The 22,031-nt window shown below is 43.2% G+C and overlaps 1 protein-coding gene across 1 annotated transcript in view; it reads right to left on the bottom strand.

Moving 5' to 3' along the window:
- LOC144508868 (kinesin-like protein KIF18A) overlaps nucleotides 1-20,369 on the bottom strand; it is an 83,067-nt gene extending 62,698 nt beyond the window's left edge. Inside the window, exons 1-3 of the mRNA XM_078237082.1 lie at nucleotides 20,257-20,369; nucleotides 12,122-12,482; nucleotides 4,863-5,020 (exon numbers count right to left, since the gene is read on the bottom strand). Coding sequence (XP_078093208.1) covers nucleotides 4,863-5,020; nucleotides 12,122-12,440 — 477 coding nt within the window. The 5' untranslated portion in view covers nucleotides 12,441-12,482; nucleotides 20,257-20,369. The remainder of the gene's footprint in view (nucleotides 1-4,862; nucleotides 5,021-12,121; nucleotides 12,483-20,256) is intronic.
- Between the last annotated feature and the right edge of the window lie 1,662 nt (nucleotides 20,370-22,031).

Raw genomic sequence — 22,031 nt, 5'->3', positions numbered from 1 at the left:
TGCCCAGAGGATTAACCTGGGTCTGTGAATTACTAGCCCAGTGACATTATCTCTATGCCACCATCTCCCTCCAATATGGGCTAGCTTAAACCTGCAGAAAAAAGGTTCAAACCATAGAAAATTAAATTCTAGTAAAACAAAACATTCCGGTATATATATTGCAATATTAATGATTATATTCTATTAAACATGGTTGGATCGATATGCGAGAACATCCTTTCATTAGACGATTTCATCTAATGAAGTCTAACAACAATGTCACAAAGTGTACATATATGTTCTTGACTGAGGCTGGACCAACAGATAAATGTGTGCCCATTATATAAATACTTGATACATTATAAATGTGAATTTACTACTTCCACTTTCAATCATTTTCTCAGAGAAAGTTACAATTACTGAAGACAACCCCCCAGGCAATGAAACAAGAACAAAGGATGCTTGAAAAACTCAGCAGGTTTGCCAGCTTCTATCAAGAGAAAAACAAGTTAATGTTTCGAGTCCATAGACTCTGTCAGAACTGAAAGGATAGAGAATGTAGAAACTGCAACAATCAGGAACAACAAATCTCTCAAAAAAAGCCTCGATAATTACAAGAAATAATGCTTACATAGTTTACAACCTAAGAACGACCTAGAAAACAACCGCAATGTCACGTACAAAGTGCACGGCAATCACATTGAGCATTGATTAAAAACCTTATACAAATCTGTCCTTGCAATATACATCATTGTGATTGACCTCAAGATCGTGATTTCTGCTTGATAAGACTCAAAATTGTAGCTCGATTTTGGAATACGCACGTGTACGTGCAACTGAGTATTCGTTCCTCAAAACCTGAGACACCAAGAAAACTTAAAAAGCCATGAACTTGTTATGGAAAGCAAAAATCTAGCTACAATAATTAAATATTTTGCATCCATAATATTTAGCGAGCCTTCTGTTGAAATGGACCAATATTCCTACCCTCTCCTTTTCTATAACCTGGAATAATCAACAATCAGAAATTACAAGGCAACCATGTCGGATTTCTACCTACTTTTAGTATTTATCTTAAAAGAACAAACCTAGGTTAGAGAGCTTCCTTGAGTAGAACAATTAAAATTGGACAGAATGCAACTTCAGCAAACTGTCAACTTCGCGCATGGTTCAGGACAAACGGAAAGCACAGAATGATTACATTAGGTTGCACGTTTTATGGCACGATAAGTCATAATAGACTAGACTGAAATGAGCAATCAACAACGCAACCTTCAGAACAGAAGGGACTGGGAATGAGTGAAGATGGAGAAGGAAGTTCTGCAGACTGTGTTAATACTGGTCCTGTGAAGCACTTTGGAACATTTTACTGCTTTAGAATTGCTGTATAAATGCAAGTTGTGTGTCAGCTGGGAGAACATGCACTCAACTCCTAACCACAACACCTCAGAGGACAAGAGCCCAATTCATATAAATCTGTGAACAAAGTTATCGAGCAAGAATTGTAAGATAAAAAACACATTAGACCTGTTCAGCAGTTAAACATTGGTTTATCTCCTTTACTAGCCCCGTCTGGGTCACCAGTTACTCTGTTCCTGTTATGGTGTAACAGACTCCCGAGTCCTTTTTTTCCTCTGTACTTTGAAAGATGCTTATGTGTTTTTTTTGTCTGTACTTTGAAAGATGCTTACATGTTTTTGTACAGAGTTGGCATAAACATTGTCAACGTCAAATGTCCAAGAGCAAAAGTTCCAAAATGAACTTGCCAGTTGTGCCACAACATGGTCTGCAATCTATCTCTGACTGATCCCAGAATTTGAAACAGACTGTTATTTCACAGATGTGGTTAAACACTACACATCTTGTTTCACTGTCCCTTCATTCCCCATCTAACACCAGAACACGGTAATTTAAAATGGGCACCAACATTTCTGATTATTCTGATACACGAAGGAGCATAGCTGAGGGTTTTTATTGAACAAAGCGGCAAGACTGCTTAAGGCACTACACACAAAAACCGTTGGCCAGCTCCACAGAAATGGAACCAAAGTGCAGTTTCTGCTTAATGAAACACACAATCAACATAGAGAATTCCTAGTTCTGTGAAGTCATGCTCCGAGACGTAGCTTTTCGGTATTTGCTGAGCTTGAAAACTTCCTATTTCTCACTGATAGCTAATCTCCCAGAATCCATAGTAATACTATTAAATCTTATCAGAGTAACAGTTTGCAGCATTTCAAACCTGGCGGCATTCAGCCAACACATTTGTAACAGTAAGACGACAAATAAATTGGGATGAGTGTGAATTAATAATGTATGTCAATGGTCTATATGAATTTAACAGCTAAAATAAAATCATTACTACATCAGACATGATACCTATACAGCAATCCAGATTAGCTACCTACAGCTCTATTCATGTGAAGCAACTAAAAGGACAACTTTGTGAAACCACTTTGGTCGATAGCAACCATGAAACTTGAAGGAGTTTACAAGATGGCAATCTCAGGGAGTCCAGAATTCCACTTGAACCAAAACGCGATGGTTTATAACCGTCACCTGAATGAACCCAGAGATGAGGCTACTGCTTGTTAATTTTATTTACCCATTTAAAAAAAGATCATGTGAAAGTTTAATTTATTCCAATTTGGCTCAGATATTCTGGCAGCAGTTGACGTCACAGCCAACGGCAGCAGCCTATGTGCTCAGAATTGTTAGTGCTTCAGTTTGAACGCCACCATGCAACCACTGTGATGTAACGCCTAGTTTAGGCTATTTAGTTTGACTACGGAGTGAAAAATAGTTGAATAGTTAACCCATCGCCCTTCAGTATCACGCAGAGGATCAACATTTATTGATATAAGTTGCCTGAACTATGTGGAATTTTTATTTATAGAACTGGGATTTGATGGGGATCCGTTTTCAAAACTGGCCAGAAGATCGAAAAACAAAATATTTGTGGACCCAGGCAAAGTCCCAATACTGCTGGATACAAATGAAAATCTTCAGTCTCAAGTAACCATGCCCTGCTGCTACAAACATCCACAAGCTCTGCTGAGAATTTATCTCACACACACAGGCTTCACGAACAATTATTCTTCATCATGGGGTGTGGAATGGACTGCCTGCAGTGATAGTGGAGTCAGACACTTTAGGAACATTTAAGCGGTTATTGGATAGGCACATGGAGCACACCAGGATGATAGGGAGTGGGATAGCTTGATCTTGGTTTCAGGTAAAGCTCGGTACAACATCGTGGGCCGAAGGGCCTGTTCTGTGCTGTACTGTTCTATGTTCTATCTATCATCAGTCTTGACTATTGTTCATTTGATCTGATCATTTATGTAAGCCAGTAATGGAACTTACTTGCAACCAGCTTCTCCCAGTAGCCATTATTGTTTGTAGTCTGCTCACAAACATCTACCCCTTTCAACACGGTGGCTTAATTTGAGTTGCGAGTTGATCAATAGTTGATTACACTCCATTGTGATGTCACCAACACAGAATAGTCACTCAAGGGAAATTGACTATAGTATTAGTTAATGAATTCTTTGCTGGCAAATTGAATTGAAGTAACATTATAATTGCTCCAACATTAGTGGCCAGCCTTCAGTTCCTTAGGGCTCAAGCTCTGGAATTCCTTCCATACCTCCTCCAAGGTCCTCCTTAAAGCACATCTCTGCCCCAGCTTTTGAGCATCTGATGATCATGAATGACCATAAAACCTTACCGTACAGAAGAAGGCCATTCTGCCCATCAAGTCTGCACCGACAACAATCCCACTCAGGTCCTATCTCCGTAACCTCACATATTTACCCCATTAATCTCTCTAATCTACACCTCCCGGGACACTAAGGGGTAATTTAGCATGGCCCAATGCACCTAACCCGCACATCTTTGGACTGTGGGAGGAAACTGGAGCACCCGGAGGATACCCACGCAGACATGGGGAGAATGTGCAAACTCCGCACAGGTAGTGACCCAAGTCGGGAATCGAACCCAGGTCTCTCAAGCTGTAAAGCAGCAGTGATAACCACTGCGCCACCACGCCGCCCACTGCGGCACAGTGGCTAGCACTGCTGCCTGTGTGGAATTTGCACATTCTCCCCATGTCTGCATGGGTTTCCTCTGGGTGCTATGGTTTCCTCCTACAATCCCAAAGACGTGCTGGTTAGGTGTATTGGCCATGCTAAATTCTTCCTCAGTGTAGCCAAACAGGCGCCATAGTGTGGCGGCTAGGGGATTTTCACAGTAACTTCATTGCAGTGTTAATGTAAGTCTACTTGTGGCACTAATAAATATACTTTAAACCTTTAATATCTCTCCTGGCGTGGCTTTGCATAGTAATATCCCCTGTGCTGCCTGCATGGATATTTTATTATATTAAAGGCACTATGTAGATATAAATTGTTGCAAAATGATGGTTTTATTCATTTGTGGGATTTGGGCGTCGCTGGCTGGCCAGCATTTATTGCTCATCCCTCGTTGCTCTTGTTCAGAGGGCAGTTGAAAGTCAACCACATTGCTGTGGCTCTGGAGTCACATGTAGGCCAGACTGGGTAAGGACGGCAGATTTCCTTCCCTGGAGGACATTAGTGAATCAGATGGGTTTTTCTGACAATCGACAATGGTTTCATGGTCATCAGTAGATTCTTAATTCCAGATGTTTTTTTTATTGAATTCAAATATGACCATCTGCCATGGCGAGATTCGAACCCAGTTTCCCAGAACATTAGCTGAGTTTCCGGATTAATAGTCTAGCGATAATACCACTAGGCCATCGCCTCCCCATGATAACAGGAAAATGATGTTAAACAGGATACAATAAGGTTCTGTCAATATACTTATACTTCAGTGTATTTTCTTTTTAAAAGTCTACTTGCCTCCAAGTATGAAACAGCAACTTCACATATTTTCTCATCTTTCATTTCTTCGATTCTTTCATACAGCTCCACCATAGTGTGATACATCACACCAGGCTGATCAGCACTGCCCAACATTGTATGGGTTTTCCCAGATCCTGTTGCGCCATAAGCAAAGACTGAAAAATGAAATGCACAGCACATTAGAAATGCTCTGTGCTCCTACACGAACACAAGAAGACAGGATAACTGTGATGTAAAGTAGTATTGCCTTATCAAGCGAGAATTCTTTCACTCACTATATATCTTTAGACAAGGATAATGTAAAATTTAGTTAGGTACAGTTATATCTGTAAAAGATTGTCTCTCTGTCGGTGGCAGGGCAGGGGCACGGAGATTGGGAATGAAAGAGGGCAGAGAGATAGGGAGGGGCTGCAGGGTGGCACAGTGGTTAGCACTGCTGCCTCACAGTGCCAGGGACCCGGGTTCAATTCTGGCCTTGGGTCACTGTCTGTGTGGAGTTTGCACATTCTCCCCGTGTCTATGCGAGTTTCCTCCGGGTGCTCAGGTTTCCTATCACAGTCCAAAGATGTGCAGGTTCGGTGAATTGGCCATGCTAAGTTGCCCCTTAGTGTCAGAGGGTTACAGAATCATCAAATTATACAATGCAGAAGGTGGTCATTTGGCCCATCGAGTCTGCACCGACCACAATCCTACCCAGACCCTATCCCCATAACTCCATGTATTTACCCTAGCTAGTCTCCCTGACACTAATGGCAATTAGTGGCACTAATGGCCTGACACTAATGGCAATTTAACTTATTGCGCACATCTTTGGGCTGTGGGAGGAAACCAGCAGGATACATATGTGGGGTTACGGGAATAAAGCCTGGGTGGGATTGTGGCCAGTGCAGACACGAATGGCCTCCTTCTGCACTGTGGGGATTCTACGATTCTATGATTAAAGGAACAAGAAATCTTACACTTTTTGCCTCACGGCTTCAGCATACTTCAAAGTGCTCTACAGCCAATTTACAACTATTTTTTAAATTGCAATATAGAAAATATAGTAGACAACTTGCAAACAGCAAGATCATACAAAAGCAATGTGATAAATAAATAAGTGAGGCTATGAGGAAGAAGGGACGAGAGAGTAATGCTGTTTGTTGAATATGGGCGGCACGGTAGCACAGTGGTTAGCACTGCTGCTTCACAGCTCCAGGGACCTGGGTTCGATTCGCTTGGGTCACTGTCTGTGTGGAGTTTGCACATTCTCCTCGTGTCTGCGTGGGTTTCCTCCGGGTGCTCCGGTTTCCTCCCACAGTCCAAAGATGTGCAGGTTAGGTTGATTGGCCATGCTAAAATTGCCCATTAGTGTCCAGAGATGTGTAGGTTAGAGGGATTAGTGGGTAAAATATGTAGGTATATGGGGATAGGGCCTGAGTGGGATTGTGGTTGGTGCAGACTCGATGGGCCAAAGGGCATCTTTCTGCACTGTAGGGTATCTATGATCTATCTATGATAAGGAGATTCAAGTTGAGCATAAATACCATCGTGCACTTTTTGGGTCAAATGTCTGGATAATCTGTGTAAATTAATCAGAGAACCAGCATCACAGAGAGATTTTGAGATAAATATTGGCCAACACACAAGAGAAAACATCCCTGCTTTTCAAATACTGCTATGGGATCATTTATATCCATTTCAGAAGGAAGATAGGGCCTCAGTTTAACATCACACCTGAATGAAGGCAGAGATTTACCACCTCAATACTCCATTGAAGTGTTAACCTAGATATGTGAGAGGAGGTAACTGGTGTATTGAGGTGTTTACAATCGAAATGGTGGTGTTAGAAAGGCTATCTTTACTTAAATTTGATAAGGCACCAGTACCAGATGAGATGCATCCAAGGATACTGAGGGAGGTCAAAGTGGAAATTTCAGAGGCACTGGTGATAATTAATCTTCCAGTCTTTCTCAGAGACAGGGGCGGTGCCAGAGGACTGGAGAATTGCGAATGTTACACCCTTGCTCAAAAAAGGGGTAAAAGGATAATACTGGCAACTATAGACCAGTTTGTTTGACTTCAGTAGGGAAACTTCTGGAAATTACAGTTTGCGACAAAATCGTCACTTAGACAGGTGCAGGATAATTAAGGAAAGCTGGCATGGGCTCATTAAGGGAAAAAACATGTCTGACTAATTTGCTGGAGTTTTTTTGAGGTGGTAACAGAGAAGGTTTATGAAGGCAATGCTTTTGATCTGGTGTATGTGGATTTTCAAAAGGAGTTTGATACAGTGCTACATAACAGACTGGTGAGCAAAATTCCAGCTCATATAGTAAAAGGGAAAGTAGGCAATTGGATTAAAAAGTTGCCTGAGTGACAGGAAGCAGAGTAGTGATCAATCGTTGTTTTTCAGATTGAAGGAAAGTTTGTAGAGGAGTTCTCCAGGGGTCAGTGTTGGGATCCTTGGTCTTCCTGATGTATATCAATAACCTATAGACTGTGGTGTTCAGGGCAGGATTTCAAAATTTGGAGAGGATATGAAAATTGAAAAAGTTGTCAACTGTGATCAGCATAGTTTGAACTTCAAAAGGACACAGGCATATTGGTGGATTGGGCAGACAAGTGGCAGATGAAGTTTTCAATGCAGAGAAATGTGAAGTGATTCATTTTGACAGGAAGAATATGGAGAGTCAGTACAAAGTAAAGACAGAAACTCTTGAGGAAGTGCAGGAATACACCTTAGTGTATGTATACATAAGCCATTGAAGGGCATGTTGAAAGAGCAGTTAATAAAGCATATGTATCCTAGGTTTTATTAAGAGGGGCACTGGGACAAGAGTAAGGAAGTCATATTAAACTTGTATAAGACAATAGCTAGGCCTCATCTGGAGTACTGCGTCCAGTTCTGGGCATCATACTTTAGGAACGATGTGAAGGCAATGGAGAGTATACACAACAGATTCACAAGAATGATTCCCGGGATAAAGAACAGTAGCTATGAGGATAGATTGGAGAGGTTGGGGCTGTTTTCCTTGAACGAAAGAAGGCTAAAAGGAGACTTGATAGAAATATTCAAGATCCTGAGGGGTATGACAGGGTAAATAGTGAGAAACTATTTCCTCTCAAGACTACATCAAGAACTAAAGGGCACAGAATCAAAATAATGGGCAAAAAGATAGCAGCGATCTGAGGAAAATTCATTTCACTCAGAGAGTGGTTAGAGACTGGAACAAACTTCCTGAAAGGGTGGTGGAGGCAGGTTCGATCAAGGTATTCAAAAGAGAATTGGATTGCTATTTGAAAAGAAAGAACGCGCAATGTTATAGGGATAAGGCAAAGGAGTGGAATTAGTTAGAATGCTCTTTCAGCAAGCCAGCGCAGACTCAATGGGCCAGACAGCCTCCATCTGCACTGTAAAGATTTTGTGAAGCTCAATTCCACAACCTTCTAATTCCGAGATGAGAACACGGCCCACCGATCCTCATTGATACATTTAATTACAACTGATAAAATCACTCCATAATATCCATAAATATTCAGCCAAGACAGACAGGACATGTCCCTGAATATATTCCTCAACTGGGCAACTTCCCATCAGTCAATAACTTGCAGTATGGAGGTTAACAGGTACACTACGCAAAGATAAGCCATTATCAGCATGATCACCAAACTATACCTGCTATCCTGGAAATGGGAGAGGCTTAATGGGCCAAATGGTATAATTCCAATTAATTCTCCCGTACAACATTGCACTTCTGCTCAAAAGGACTACATACGAAGCCTTCACTGTGGACCAGTCATAGAGGTTTGCAGCATGGAAACAGGCCCTTCGGCCCAACTTGTCCATGCCGCCCTTTTTAAAAAAAAAACAAACCCTAAACTAATCCCAATTGCTCGCATTTGGCCCATATCCCTCTATACCCATCTCATCCATGTAACTATCTAAATGCTTTTTAAAAGACAAAATTGTACCTTTGGCAGCATGTTCCAGACACTCACCACCCTGTGTGAGAAAAAATTGCCCCTCTGGACACTTTTGTATCTCTCCCCTCTCACCTTAAACCTATGCCCTCTAGTTTTAGACTCCCCTGCCTTTGGGAAAAGATATTGACTATCTAACTTATCTATGCCCCTCATTATTTTATAAACCTCTATAAGGTTACGCCTCAGCCTTCTACGCTCCAGAGAAAAAAGTCCCAGTCTATCCAGCCTCTCCTTATAACTCAAACCATCAAGTCCCGGTAGCATCCTAGGAAATCTTTTCTGCACTCTTTCTAGTTTAATAATATCCTTTCTATAATAGGGTGTCCAGAACTGCACACAGTATCCCAAGTTTGGCCTTACCAATGTCTTGTACAACTTCAACAAGACGTCCCGACTCCTGTATTCAATGTTCTGACCGATGAAACCAAGCATGCCGAATGCCTCCTTCACCACTCTGTCCACCTGTGACTCCACTTTCAAGGAGCTATGAACATGTACCCCTAGATTTCTTTGTTCTGTAACTCTCCCCAATGCCCTACTATTAACTGAGCAAGTCCTGCCCTGATTCAATCTACCAAAATGCATCACCTCGCATTTGTCTAAATTAAACTCCATCTGCCATTCGTCAGCCCACTGGCCCAATTGATCAAGATCCCGTTGCAATCGGAGATAACTTTCTTCACTGTCCAATCTTGGTGTCATCTGCAAACTTACTAACCATGCCTCCTATATTTTCATCCAAATTATTAATATAAATGACAAATTACAGTGGATCCAGTACTGATCCCTGAGGCACACCACTGGTCACACTTAAAGGAATGGTCACTCTTAAAGAAATGGAAAAATAATGCACTAATGATTATGTGTTACTTGTCTCAAAAATGAGAGAGTCAGAAGTAACCACTGTTGACTTTATTTTGCCTTCACGCTGATTGAACCAAACTACGAATAATGGATAAGCTGCTCTATAAATCTTCAAAAAATTAATCTCATCAGGCCATTGCTGACAGGATTTGTATTAATAGTAAACAAGAATGATTTTAAGGCTAGTTTGAAGTGAGCTACCAAAATAACAGAAGTTCAAAAATATTCAAGTGACTGGCTGCAAATTCTCTGCTTACAACACTTACAACCAGTAATGGATTGATTGCAATGTTGCCTTGGGGGGGGGGTTATAATAAAACAGCAATCATGGAAAGGGTTAACACTGATTACAGTTCAACATTCCAGCATTAATTGCAAACATATTTATGCTGTTGATCATTGACAGACTGTATTTCAGAGGTTATTATTAAATTCAAGCGACATTGACCAGATTTAGTTTAAACTCAAAATTTTAAAGCCATATCTAATATTTTCTGAAGGTCTTTATATTGTTAATTTCTTTGATGCACAAAGCTAGTTTTTCTGGCTACTGAAATGATTTAAAGCTAGCACTTAATTGAGTGGAATAAATGATCAAATCTATGTTTTAATACAAATAAAATAGAAAATTCTGGGACACGGCTGTTGCGGAGAAACAGAACTGGCTCTGATGAAAGGTTATTGACTGAAATGTTAACACTTTCGCTCTCTACGATTGCTGCCAAACCTGCTGAGCATTTTCAGCATCTTCTGTATTTTATTTTTGAACAAGATAAGCTACTGTCTTGTAGAAATGAAAGAGAAAAAAAGAGGGAGGAGGGGGGGGGGGGGGGGGGGGGGCGGTGGGGAGAGGAAACAGGAGGAAGCTAATTGAGAACTGGGAAGTAGGAACTTGCATGATGACATAGGATTTTCCCACCCCCTGGGCAAATGGTACAATTCATGAACAGGTTCCATTGTAGACTTTTGTAAACAACTGGTAGTAGTATCATAGAATCCCTAAAGTGAAGGAGGAAGCCATTCAGCCCATTGAATCTGCACTGACCTTCCGACAGGCCCTATGCGCTGTGACCCTACACATTTACCCTGCTAATCCCCCTAACCCACACACCCTGGGACAGTAAGGGGGTAATTTAGCATGGCCAAAACACCCAACCTACAACCCAGGGACACTAAGGAGCAGTTTAGAATCATAGAATCATGCAGTGCAGAAAGAGGCCATTCAGCCCATCGAGTCTGCAACAACCACAATTCCATCCAGGCCCTATCCACATATCCCTACATATTTTACCCACTAACCCATGCATCCCGGGACACTAAGGGGCAATTTAGAATGGCCAATCAACCTAGCCTGCACATCTTTGGACTGTAGGAGGAAACCGGAGCTCCCGGAGAAAACCCATGGCCAATCCACCTAACCTGCACATCTTTGGACTGTGGGACGAAACCGGAGCACCCGGAGGAAACCCACGCAGACACGGGGAGAATGTGCAAACTCCACACAGGCAGTCACCCAAGGCTGGAATTGAATCCGGGTCCCTGGAGCTCTAAGGCAGCAGTACTAACCACTGTGTCACCATGCCACCCATGAATGAATGAATTAACCCAAACTACACTGCATCACAATTTGCTTAGTATGTCGGCTCAAGCGACAAAAAAAAACTTAAAGTGGTGTCTGAAAGCGACAGTTGTTGTTGGGATTAAAATTACATACTGGGATAACATATAATCAATGGCTGCAAAGTCTACCTGCCTCAGAATTTAAAATATGCTGGCCTGAACAATTTATTAATTGGTTCCCCTTTTCACATCTAGGTTATGGTTAAAGCAATACATGAAGATATACAGATAAGATACACAGATAAGCAAATACATCAACTTAACACAACTACCTATGCAAATTGCCTACATCAAAGATTGTTACCAGTAATGTATCTACACGCTTCAACACAATGACTGAAATGAATTCCAAAAGGTTAACTCAAGGGACGAGGTGGTCTTGTGGCATAGTGGGTAGCTTCCCCACCTCTGAGCCAGAAGCTCCGGCTTCAAGTCTCGCTCAGGGCTTGATGGTCAAGAAAGGTGTGTTCATAATGTGGACATACAAGTAGGATATCAACTTGCAAATCCTTCCAAAACGTGCCAATGGCAAGCGGTGAGAGTGGGAAATTCCTGGTCAGCCATGTGAAGGAAATTGGAGCCTCTACAATCATAATCCATAGCTCCCATTCTAGCTTGGGTGGATTTGGGACCTACTTCCTTGTCTTACACATGGTAGAGGTTGTGCGCTATGGTCGGACATGCTTTTGATCACAGAACTGAATTAGCAACTCAAGGCAACTGTGTAGATTCACAAATGTACATTTACTCTGTACTGGAGCGAGTGACTTTGTATTTTCAAACTGTAACGAAGCTTTAACCCTTACCTGAGCAATTGTATCCGTTCAAAACGCCTTCCAAAATAGGTTTTGTTGTGAACTCAAATACCTCTTGCTGTGTAGAGGTTTCATTAAAAACTCTGTCAAACACAAACTTCAGATCCTTGTTTTTCCGATGAGGCATCTCTCGGTCTCTGAACCTTGTTCCAGAAAACACATCATCGTTTGTATCTGCTTTTGGGTCAAAGACCAGAACATTTTCATCTACTGCTTCTACAACTGCATGTCTATTGCTTTCCTGCTCTCGTCGATTTTGTGGCCGTATTCGGACAACTACAGAAACATTTCCCTCTTCCTCCAGCACCATGATAACGATAATAACTCTCACCGATCCTGCTTCCTCTTGTACCTGTAACCCAAGACAACAAAGCCAAATAAAGAATTGATAAAGACTATTCAGAAGGCAAGCAGATTGGACAGCATCTGAGTTTACCTCCTAGCAAATCTGACATTGTGCCTCTGACTGCCCAGATCCAAATCTCACCAAGTCATCAGATGAGGATGTATTTCTGTGTATATTTCAAATCTCAGTTTAAGTATGCCGCATGTGGTAAGAAGAGATGCCATTCAAGTGTCCTAAGTTGATGTTTTGTTAAATCAAAGGTAAATAATCTCCATTTAATTATATTATTATTTAACTGAAGTATATATTGGTCCAGTTTGTTCAGTTGGCTGGAAGGTTAGGTATCAGATTACTGCCAACAGCATGTATTTCATATTCTGGCTGAGGTAGACTTGGAACCTGCCTCCTCACCCTGCCCCTGAGAGTGCAAGACAATGACAAACCATCACTGACAAAAATATTACCAAGAAAATGGTTCAGGAGAAAGTACCAACAAAAATGAGCCAATCACCTGCTTTCAGGCAGAGCACACATGAATGAATGATGTATCCCAAAAAAAAACGTGCACGTTGCATATGGCCTTCAAAAGTAATTTATTTCATGTTATCCTTTTCACTCAGAAGAGGAACATAAACCAGCTTTTACCACCGACTATCCTGGCAATAGTAGAAGTTTCCTTGCTAGTTTTCCCCTCCGATTAAGATGGGAAAACCTTCCTCTAAAAATGTCACTCATTTACTTAACCTAGGAAGATGGTAGCGCAATTTATATTTAGGCAGCAAAAGCAAATCTTTCCATGAGGATATTATTCTCATTATAAGTAGGCACTCCACAATAACCAACAATTCTCATTATATGGCTCCATATTCTGGACACTCAAACAAGCCAGATTATACATACACCCACAGGCTATCCTCATTATGCCATACACCACAATGGCTGGCCTTTCTCATTGAACAGTTGCAGACCTACAGCTTGTCTTCATTACACATACACACATTCTCCAGACAAGTTTCCCTTGATAACAGATACATACTTCAGACAGATTGTCCTGATTACTTCCTATTGTACATCACTCAAGCCACAAGAACACTTTCACACGAGAGGTCTATGAGGGAATGTAAGGTTTACCACAAAATTATTGTGCCACACATTAATCTTATACATTGCAGTTTTAATTATTTTAACCTGCCAATCCCGACACCTGGGAAAGGTAGGCTTTTTTGGTACTTCTTTATGGTTTCTCAGTTAGAGGGTCCAACCTTAAATCCTAATTTGATTGTGAAGCATAATCATGCCAAAATGCTGCAATTTGGGTTGACACTTTGAAGTACCAAAACCAATCTATCTCTGTAGGATCATACTTTCAATATAATTAGGTACTAACACTAACATCCAGTCAGCTGTTGTAGTCTACTGATTGGAAGAAACATGAAGGAAGAAATCTAACCTAACAAAGGAATATACAATAAATGGCAGAGTCATCAGGAGTATAGAAACACAGAGGGACCTAGGTGTGCAAGTCCACAAATCCTTGAAGGTGGCAACACAGGTGGAGAAGAAGGCATATGGTATGCTTGCCATTATAGGACAGGGTATAGAGTATAAAAGCTGGAGTCTGATGATGCAGCTGTATAGAACGTTGGTTAGGCCACATTTGGAGTACTGTGTCCAGTTCTGGTCGCCGCACTACCAGAAGGACGTGGAGGCGTTAGAGAGAGTGCAGAGAAGGTTTACCAGGATGTTGCCTGGTATGGAGGGTCTTAGCTATGAGGAGAGATTGGGTAGACTGGGGTTGTTCTCCTTGGAAAGACGGAGAATGAGGGGAGATCTAATAGAGGTGTACAAGATTATGAAGGGTATAGATAGGGTGAACAGTGGGAAGCTTTTTCCCAGGTCGGAGGTGACGATCACGAGGGGTCACGGGCTCAAGGTGAGAGAGGCGAAGTATAACTCAGATATCAGAGGGACGTTTTTTACACAGAGGGTGGTGGGGGCCTGGAATGCGCTGCCAAGTAGGGTGGTGGAGGCAGGCACGCTGACATCGTTTAAGACTTACCTGGATAGTCACATGAGCAGCCTGGGAATGGAGGGATACAAACGATTGGTCTAGTTGGACCAAGGAGCGGCACAGGCTTGGAGGGCCGAAGGGCCTGTTTCCTGTGCTGTACTGTTCTTTGTTCTAAAGTGAGGCAAGATAGTTTAGCCTCTGGCTTCCAAAAAATGTATTTTTTTAATTATTTAAATCATTGAAAAAATGTACACTGAGTGTTAACTCCGTAACACATTAACTTAGGACTACAGTATTTCTATGCCTCACTTAAACAAACTACAAGGCTGACAACAGTAGGAACAAGAAGTTTGAAGCTGTATACAGTTGAGGGAGCTTTATCCTTCATCCAATCTATGTTTACACCAGATCTGGAAAAGCTTAATGGCAATGAAAGAGAATATAAAAATGTGGCACACACAAACATCATTCCCTGCCCTTGCCACATGCTGTATTTTCCATTTAATCAGATCAGTTCATCACGGATTTGGCAACAACAATCTGTTTGGGTCCACTTTCCAAATATACAAAGCAGCAGAATAGAATCACAGAATGATTACAGCACAGATGATGGCCAATCAGCCCATCATGTCTGTGCTGGCTCTTTGAAGGAGTAATTCACCTCGAACCACTCGCCCACCATCTCCCTGTAGCCCTGCACATCCTTCCTTTTCAGATAATAATCCAATCCCTCTCAAACGCTTTAGTTAAATCTGTCTCCATCACACTCTCAGGCAGTGCATTCCAGAGCCTGACCACTTGCAGCGTGGCCTATAAATGATTTTCTTCATGTTTTCAATCTTTCTTTTGCCATTATATTAAATCTATCCCCTCTGGTTCTTGATTCTTCCACCAATGAAAAAAGTTTCTATCTACTTTACCCAAACCCCTTATTTTGAATATCTCTATCATATCTCCTTTCCACGGGTACAGTGGCACAGTGGTTAGCACTGCTGCCTCACAGCGCCAGGGACCAGGGTTCAATTCCCAGCTTGGGTAAAGTTATTTATTAGTCACAAGTAGGTTTACATTCACACTGCAATGAAGTTACTGTGAAAATCCTCTGGTCGCCACTCCGGCATCTGTTCGGGTACACTGAGGGAGAATTTATCATGTCCAATTCACCTAACCTGCATATCTTTGGATTGTGGGAGGAAACCGGAGCACCCGGAAGAAACCATGCAGACATGGGGAGAATGTGCAAACTCCACACAGACAGTGACCCAAGCTGGGAATCGAACCTGGGTCCCTGGCGCTGTGAGGCAGCAGTGCTAACCACTGTGCTATCCCACGGGTCACTGTGGGTTTCCTCCCACAGTCTGAAAGACGTGTTGCTTAGGTGCATTGGCCATTCTAAATTCTCCCTCACTGTACGCGAAAAGGCACCGGAGCGTGGTGACTAGGGAATTTTCACAGTCACTACATTGCAGTGTTAATGAAAGCCGACTTGTGACTAATAAATAAATAAAACCTTCTCCTCTCCAGGAGAAACAGTTCCAACTTCTCCCATCTTTGTCACAAAATTCCTCAACCGATAGTTAATTTACCAAATAAAATCACAGAAGCAATCTGATTCAAAGCCACACAATGAGGCAGCAAGTCAAGTAGCAAAAGGTTGATCAAAGAGAGTGGTTTTAAGGAGATCCTTAAAGAGAGAGAGTTGCAGAGGTTTTAGGAAGGAATTCTAGAGCACAATTCCAGGCAGCTGAAGGGAGAGTTGCCACTGGTGCTGCTATGAAAATCGATACATGAGAGTGCAGAAGGGGAGGAGCATAAAGTTCATGGAAATATGCAAAAGGTCAGAGTTAAGGAGGAGCAAGGCCATGGAGGGATTTGAAAACAAAGATGAGAATTTAAACTGGAAAATTTGGTGGAAGGGAGGTCAGTGAGCACAAGGGTGATGGGTCTTGCTAAGCGTTAGGATATGGCTGCAGATCAGTGAATAAGCTCATGTTTGCGCAAGGCAAGTGTGAGGCTAGCTTGGAAAGCATTGGAATAGTCAGGTCTAGATGCCATAAAGGCATGGGTGTGGAGTCCAGTTACAGATAATCTAAGCCTGGGATGGACAAGTTACAGAAATCGAAATAGGCAGTCTTGAGGATGGGAGGGTTATGAAGATCAGCTCAGCTAAGGGTCAGATTGTACTCCTTGGTTGCAAACCTCAAACACAAGACAGTTTGCCCGGGAGAGGCATTGAATCAGTGGCTAGAGAAGGGGCCAGCACGGTGGAACAGTGGTTAGCACTGCTGCCTCACAGCATCAGGGACCCATGTTTGATTCCAGGCTTCTGTCACTGTCCGTGTGGAGTTTGCACATTCTCCCCGTGTCTGCCTGGGTTTCCTCCGGGTGCTCCGGTTTCCTCCCACAGTCCGAAAGATGTGCTGGTTAGGTGCATTCGCCATGCTAAATCGCCCCTCAGTGTACCCGAACAAGCACCGGAGTGCGGCGACTAGGGGATTTTCACAGTATATTCATTGCAGTGTTAATGTAAGCCTACTTGTGACACTAATAAATAAACTTTAAAAACAGAGGTTTTGATATATCAGATTTGGTAAGAACCATAGAATCTACAGTGCAGAAGGAGGCCATTTGGCCCATCAAGCCCAACAACAATCCCACCCACATCCTGTCCTATCCCTGTAACCCCACATATTTACGCTCCTAATCCCCCTGATATTAAGAGGATATTTAGCATGATCAATCAACCTAACCCGTAAATCTTTGGAGTGTGGGAGGAAACCGGTGCACCCGGAGGAAACACACGCAGACACGGAGAGAATGTGCAAACTCCACACAGATAGTTACCCGAGGCCAGAATTGAATCCGGATCCCTGGCGCTGTAAGGCAGCAGTGCTAACCACTGTGCCATTGTGCGGGAAGGAATAGAATGTTTATGATTAAAAAGGAAGGAAAAACAATCTTTGTTCCCAAATGCATTGAACTGGATGTTAGTTATCTCAAATAGAATGTTCTTTTTATATATTCGGCCAGGGATCACTATATTCAGTAGTTGACTCATAATTTGGTTTGAAATACAAGTCCTTACCCACTTCTTCTCAACTGAGATGCATGTTCTTCATTCAGATTACAGTAATTTGTTTTCATTAATGAAAGAGTCTTGAACAAGGGGGCATAGCTATAAGATAAAGGGTTGGTCTTTTAAAATTGAGGTGTGTAGAAATTTCTTCTCTCAGTGGGTGGTGAATTGCTGAAATTCTCTGCCCGAAAGGGTAGTGGAGGTTGGATCATAAGAAGTATTTGTGAAGGTGGATAAACATTTGATAGATTGAGGAATAGAGGGCTATGGGGAAATGGCACAGAAAAGGAGCTGGGGCCGGTATAGATCAGCCATGATGGTATTGAATGGCAGCGCAGGCTTGAAGGGCCTGGTGGCCTACTCCTACTTCTTGCGTTTTTCTTTTTATTAAGGTCACACAATAATTTCAGTCCCAAGGGAGATTTGTTGACAACTGTCAACTTCCTCCCTGCTGCCATCAGACTTTAGAATGGACCTACCTCACATTAAGTTGGTATTTCTCTACACCCTAGCTATGACTGTAACACTACATTCTGCACTCTCTCCTTTCCTTCTCTAGGACCGGTATGCTTTGACTGTAAAGTGACCAAGAAACAATACTTTTCACTGGATACCAACACGTGACAATAATAAATCAAAAAACCTGGTTCCTATCGGATTTGCTGGTGCCTGCCCAAATTACTGATAGTTATAACCAGGATGGGATGAAGTCTTATACATTCGAACAAAATCCATACCCAATCCATCAGATCTTTGCAAAACAGATTGATGAAACCTATAATCAGAGCTAGTCTTGCATCTTTTTCTTTCGGCTACACACAAGCCTTTCAGTATTTTAAAATTTGGGTTTTTGGTATTTGAAGCTTTGATTTTTATTATCTATATTCTTTCAAATGATGTATAGTGTGTAAATACTAAATGGTTGTAGATGAAATGAAACTGTCCCATTTTATATTCATGTGAATTTATCATTACAGACGCAATCGCGTCTCACTTAAAATAAAACAACACCCAGTCTGGTTGTGGACTAAGCAAGCAGTCTCCTCGCAACAACCAATTCAATAGCAATACTGTCTGACTCTGATTTGATTTGCACAGACTACATTCATTGCTCAAAGAACCACAATCCAAGATCAGGAGTTCTGAAAAACAGCGACGTTCAGCCTCGCAGGCAAAGCAGTTCCAGTAACTGCGTATTTTAAAAAAAGAGACTTGTAGTTATATAGCACATTCCATGACTTGGGCATCCCAAAGCACTTCACTGTCAATGAAATACTTCTGAAGTGTTGTAATGCAGAAGGCACAGCAGCTAATTTGCACAAACTGCAATGTGACAATGACCAGATAATCTGTTTTTGAGATGCCGATTGTGGGATAGTCCAAAGATATGTAGGTATGATGGATTGCCCTGCTACGTTGCCTCTTAGTGTCCCAAGATGTGTAGGTTAAATACATTGGGTTAAGGGATAGGGCCTGGGCAAGAATCTTTGTTGGAGAGTGACAAATGGCCTCTTTCTAGTGTAGGGATTCTATGATTTGATTTTTTGTCACACGTACTGGGAAAGTGAAAAGTATTGTTTCTTGCACACTATACAGGCAAAACATACCATTCATAAAATACATAGGTGGAAAGGCTAGGGTCCAGAATATAGAGTTGCAGTTAAAGGTGAAGAGAAAGACCAGTTAATATATGGTATGGTCATTCAAAAGTTTGATGATAGCAGGGAAAAAGCTGTTCAGGACACCAGAGAGAACTTTCTTGTTAAAACAGTGCAATGAGATCTTTTAAATCCACCCCAGTGAGCAGGCAGAGTCTCAGTTTAACGTCTGATCTGAGAGAACACCTCTAACAGTGTGGAACTGCCCCTCAGTGCGCACTGGGGGCGAGGCACCTTTGACAGTGCAGCATTGTCCCCAGTACTGCACTGGGGGAGGAGGTACCTCTGACAGTGCGGCACTGCCCCCAGTGCTGCACTGGGGGAGGAGGCACCTCTGACAGTGCGGCACTGCCCCCAGTACTGCACTGGGGGAGGAGGCACCTCTGACAGTGCGGCACTGCCCCCAGTACTGCACTGGGGGAGGAGGTACCTCTGACAGTGCAGCATTGTCCCCAGTACTGCACTGGGGGAGGAGGTACCTCTGACAGTGCAGCACTGCCCCCAGTACTGCACTGGGGGAGGAGGCACCTCTGACAGTGCGGCACTGCCCCCAGTGCTGCACTGGGGGAGGAGGCACCTCTGACAGTGCGGCACTGCCCCCAGTGCTGCACTGGGGGAGGAGGTACCTCTGACAATGCAGCACTGCCCCCAGTACTGCACTGGGGGAGGAGGTACCTCTGACAATGCAGCACTGGGGGAGGAGGCACCTCTGACAGTGCGGCACTGCCCCCAGTGCTGCACTGGGGGAGGAGGCACCTCTGACAGTGCGGCACTGCCCCCAGTGCTGGATTGGGGGAGTCAAACTGGGTTCTTACGCTGGAGGTGGGTTTTGAGAACCTGATCCGAAAGGCTAATTGGGGAGGATTAGGGGCGGGCTGGGAAATGATTGATCACAACGGCCGGTCGCCACCAACAACAACCCAGGCCTCAGCCAAGGCCCGAGGTCCTGACTGGGGAGAACAAAACCGCCTCAAAACTAAACATCCGCAACGGGAATCAGGTGGCTGGCAGGCAAGCCCGGTCTGAAGTACCTACCGAGTGCCGCTCACCGCACGCCCACAGCTGACGAGACGGGGGAAGCCGCCGCCTCGATTTCCGATCCCGGGCGCCGTTTGTAATTTTATTGTATTTGTTTTTGCCCCTCCCGCTCGGACGGTTTAAAATTCCGCGCGCTCGCAACGCGCATGCGCCATCCGGCAAGCAAATGGCGGACGCGCCGCCTGGCGAGCGAATGGCGCGTGCGCCGCTTGGAGAAGAAATGGCGCATGCGCCAGCTCTCTGCGCCGGGGTTTTGTCTCTGTGCTGCGCGTGCATGTAACGGCCCGTTGTCCCCGCTCCACAACTGCGCACGCGCGTTTCCTCGACTGGCGTCGAGCTGCAATTGTTTGAAGGCGAGAGGTGAGAAGTTGCCTTCAGGTAAAGAGTGTTGTTGGATACGTGGCTGATTTGCAAATATGCCCCATTCTTAAAGAAAAAGAAAAGTGTGGTTGGATTAAGTTTATTAATCAGTGCCACAAGTAAGGCTTACATTAACACTGTGATGAAGTTACTGTGAAAATCCCCTAGTCGCCACACTCGGGCGCCTGTTCGGGTACACACACTGAGGGAGAATTTAGCACGGCCCAATGCACCCTAACCACCCGGACTGTGGGGAGGAAACCCGGAGCACCCGGAGGAAACCCACGCAGACCACGTGCAAACTCCGCACAGACGGTGACCCCAAGCCGGGAATCGAACCCGGGTCCCTGGCGCTGTGAGGCCGCAATGCTAACCACCGAGCTTCTTCCATTGTCAGAGGTGCTGTCTTTCAAATTAAAAAAAAAACTAGTATTCAGGTAATAAGGAAAGCCAATGGAATTATGGCATTTGTAGCTGAAGGTTTCCTCCCACTGTGACTTAGGTTGATTGGCCATGCTAAAATTGCCCCTTAGTGTCAGGGGATTAGCCGGGTAAATACATGGGGTTATGGGGATAGGGCCTGGGTGGGATTTTTGTTGGTGCAGGCTCGATGGGCCAAATGGCCTCTTTCTGCACTGTAGGGATTCTACGATTCAGACTCTATGATACTGTGAACAGTTTTGGTCTCCTTACTTGAGGAAGGATGTAATGGCATTACAGACAATTCAGAGGAGGTTCACTAGATTTATAACAGAGAGGAGGGGTTTGTCTTATGAAGTGAGATTGAGCAGTTTAGGCCTATACTCTAAATAAAAAAAATAAAGTTACCATTATCCTGGATGATGATAGGCTGCTCTCCCATTTGAGGGGGAGAACTGATTGGTGGTGATTTAACCTGAGGATCATCATACCTTAGGTGAGGGACAAGGTTGAAAAGGCAGGGCCTTCAAGAATAACCTCAGCCAGTACAGGAATTGAACCTGCGCTGTTGGCATCATTCAAGCCATCCAGTTAAGAGTTTAGAAGAATGGGAAGAGATCTAATTGAGGTATATAAGATGATAAAAGTTATTGACAAAGTACACATAGAGTGGATGCTTCATCTTGTGGGGCAATCTATAACAAGAGGTCATAGCTTTAGGATAAGGGGTGGCAGATTTAAAACAAAGATAAGGAGAAACTACTTCCTCAGAGGGTTGTGAGTCTGTGGAATCCACTACCCCAGAGTATGGTGGATGCGGGGCATTGAGTAAGATTTTTAATTACTAATGGGTTGAAGCGTTATGGAGATGGGCAGGAAAGTGGAGTTGAAGCCGAGATTACATCAGCCATGATCGTATTGAATAGGAGAGTAGGTTCTAAGGATTAATTTGCTTACTCCTCTTCCTAGTTCTTATGAGAAGTTATACCAAA

Source organism: Mustelus asterias, chromosome 21, assembly GCF_964213995.1.
Source record: "Mustelus asterias chromosome 21, sMusAst1.hap1.1, whole genome shotgun sequence".
Taxonomy (NCBI): domain Eukaryota; kingdom Metazoa; phylum Chordata; class Chondrichthyes; order Carcharhiniformes; family Triakidae; genus Mustelus; species Mustelus asterias.
Note: the sequence above shows the minus strand (reverse complement) of the source record. Positions and strands in the feature narration are given on the sequence as shown.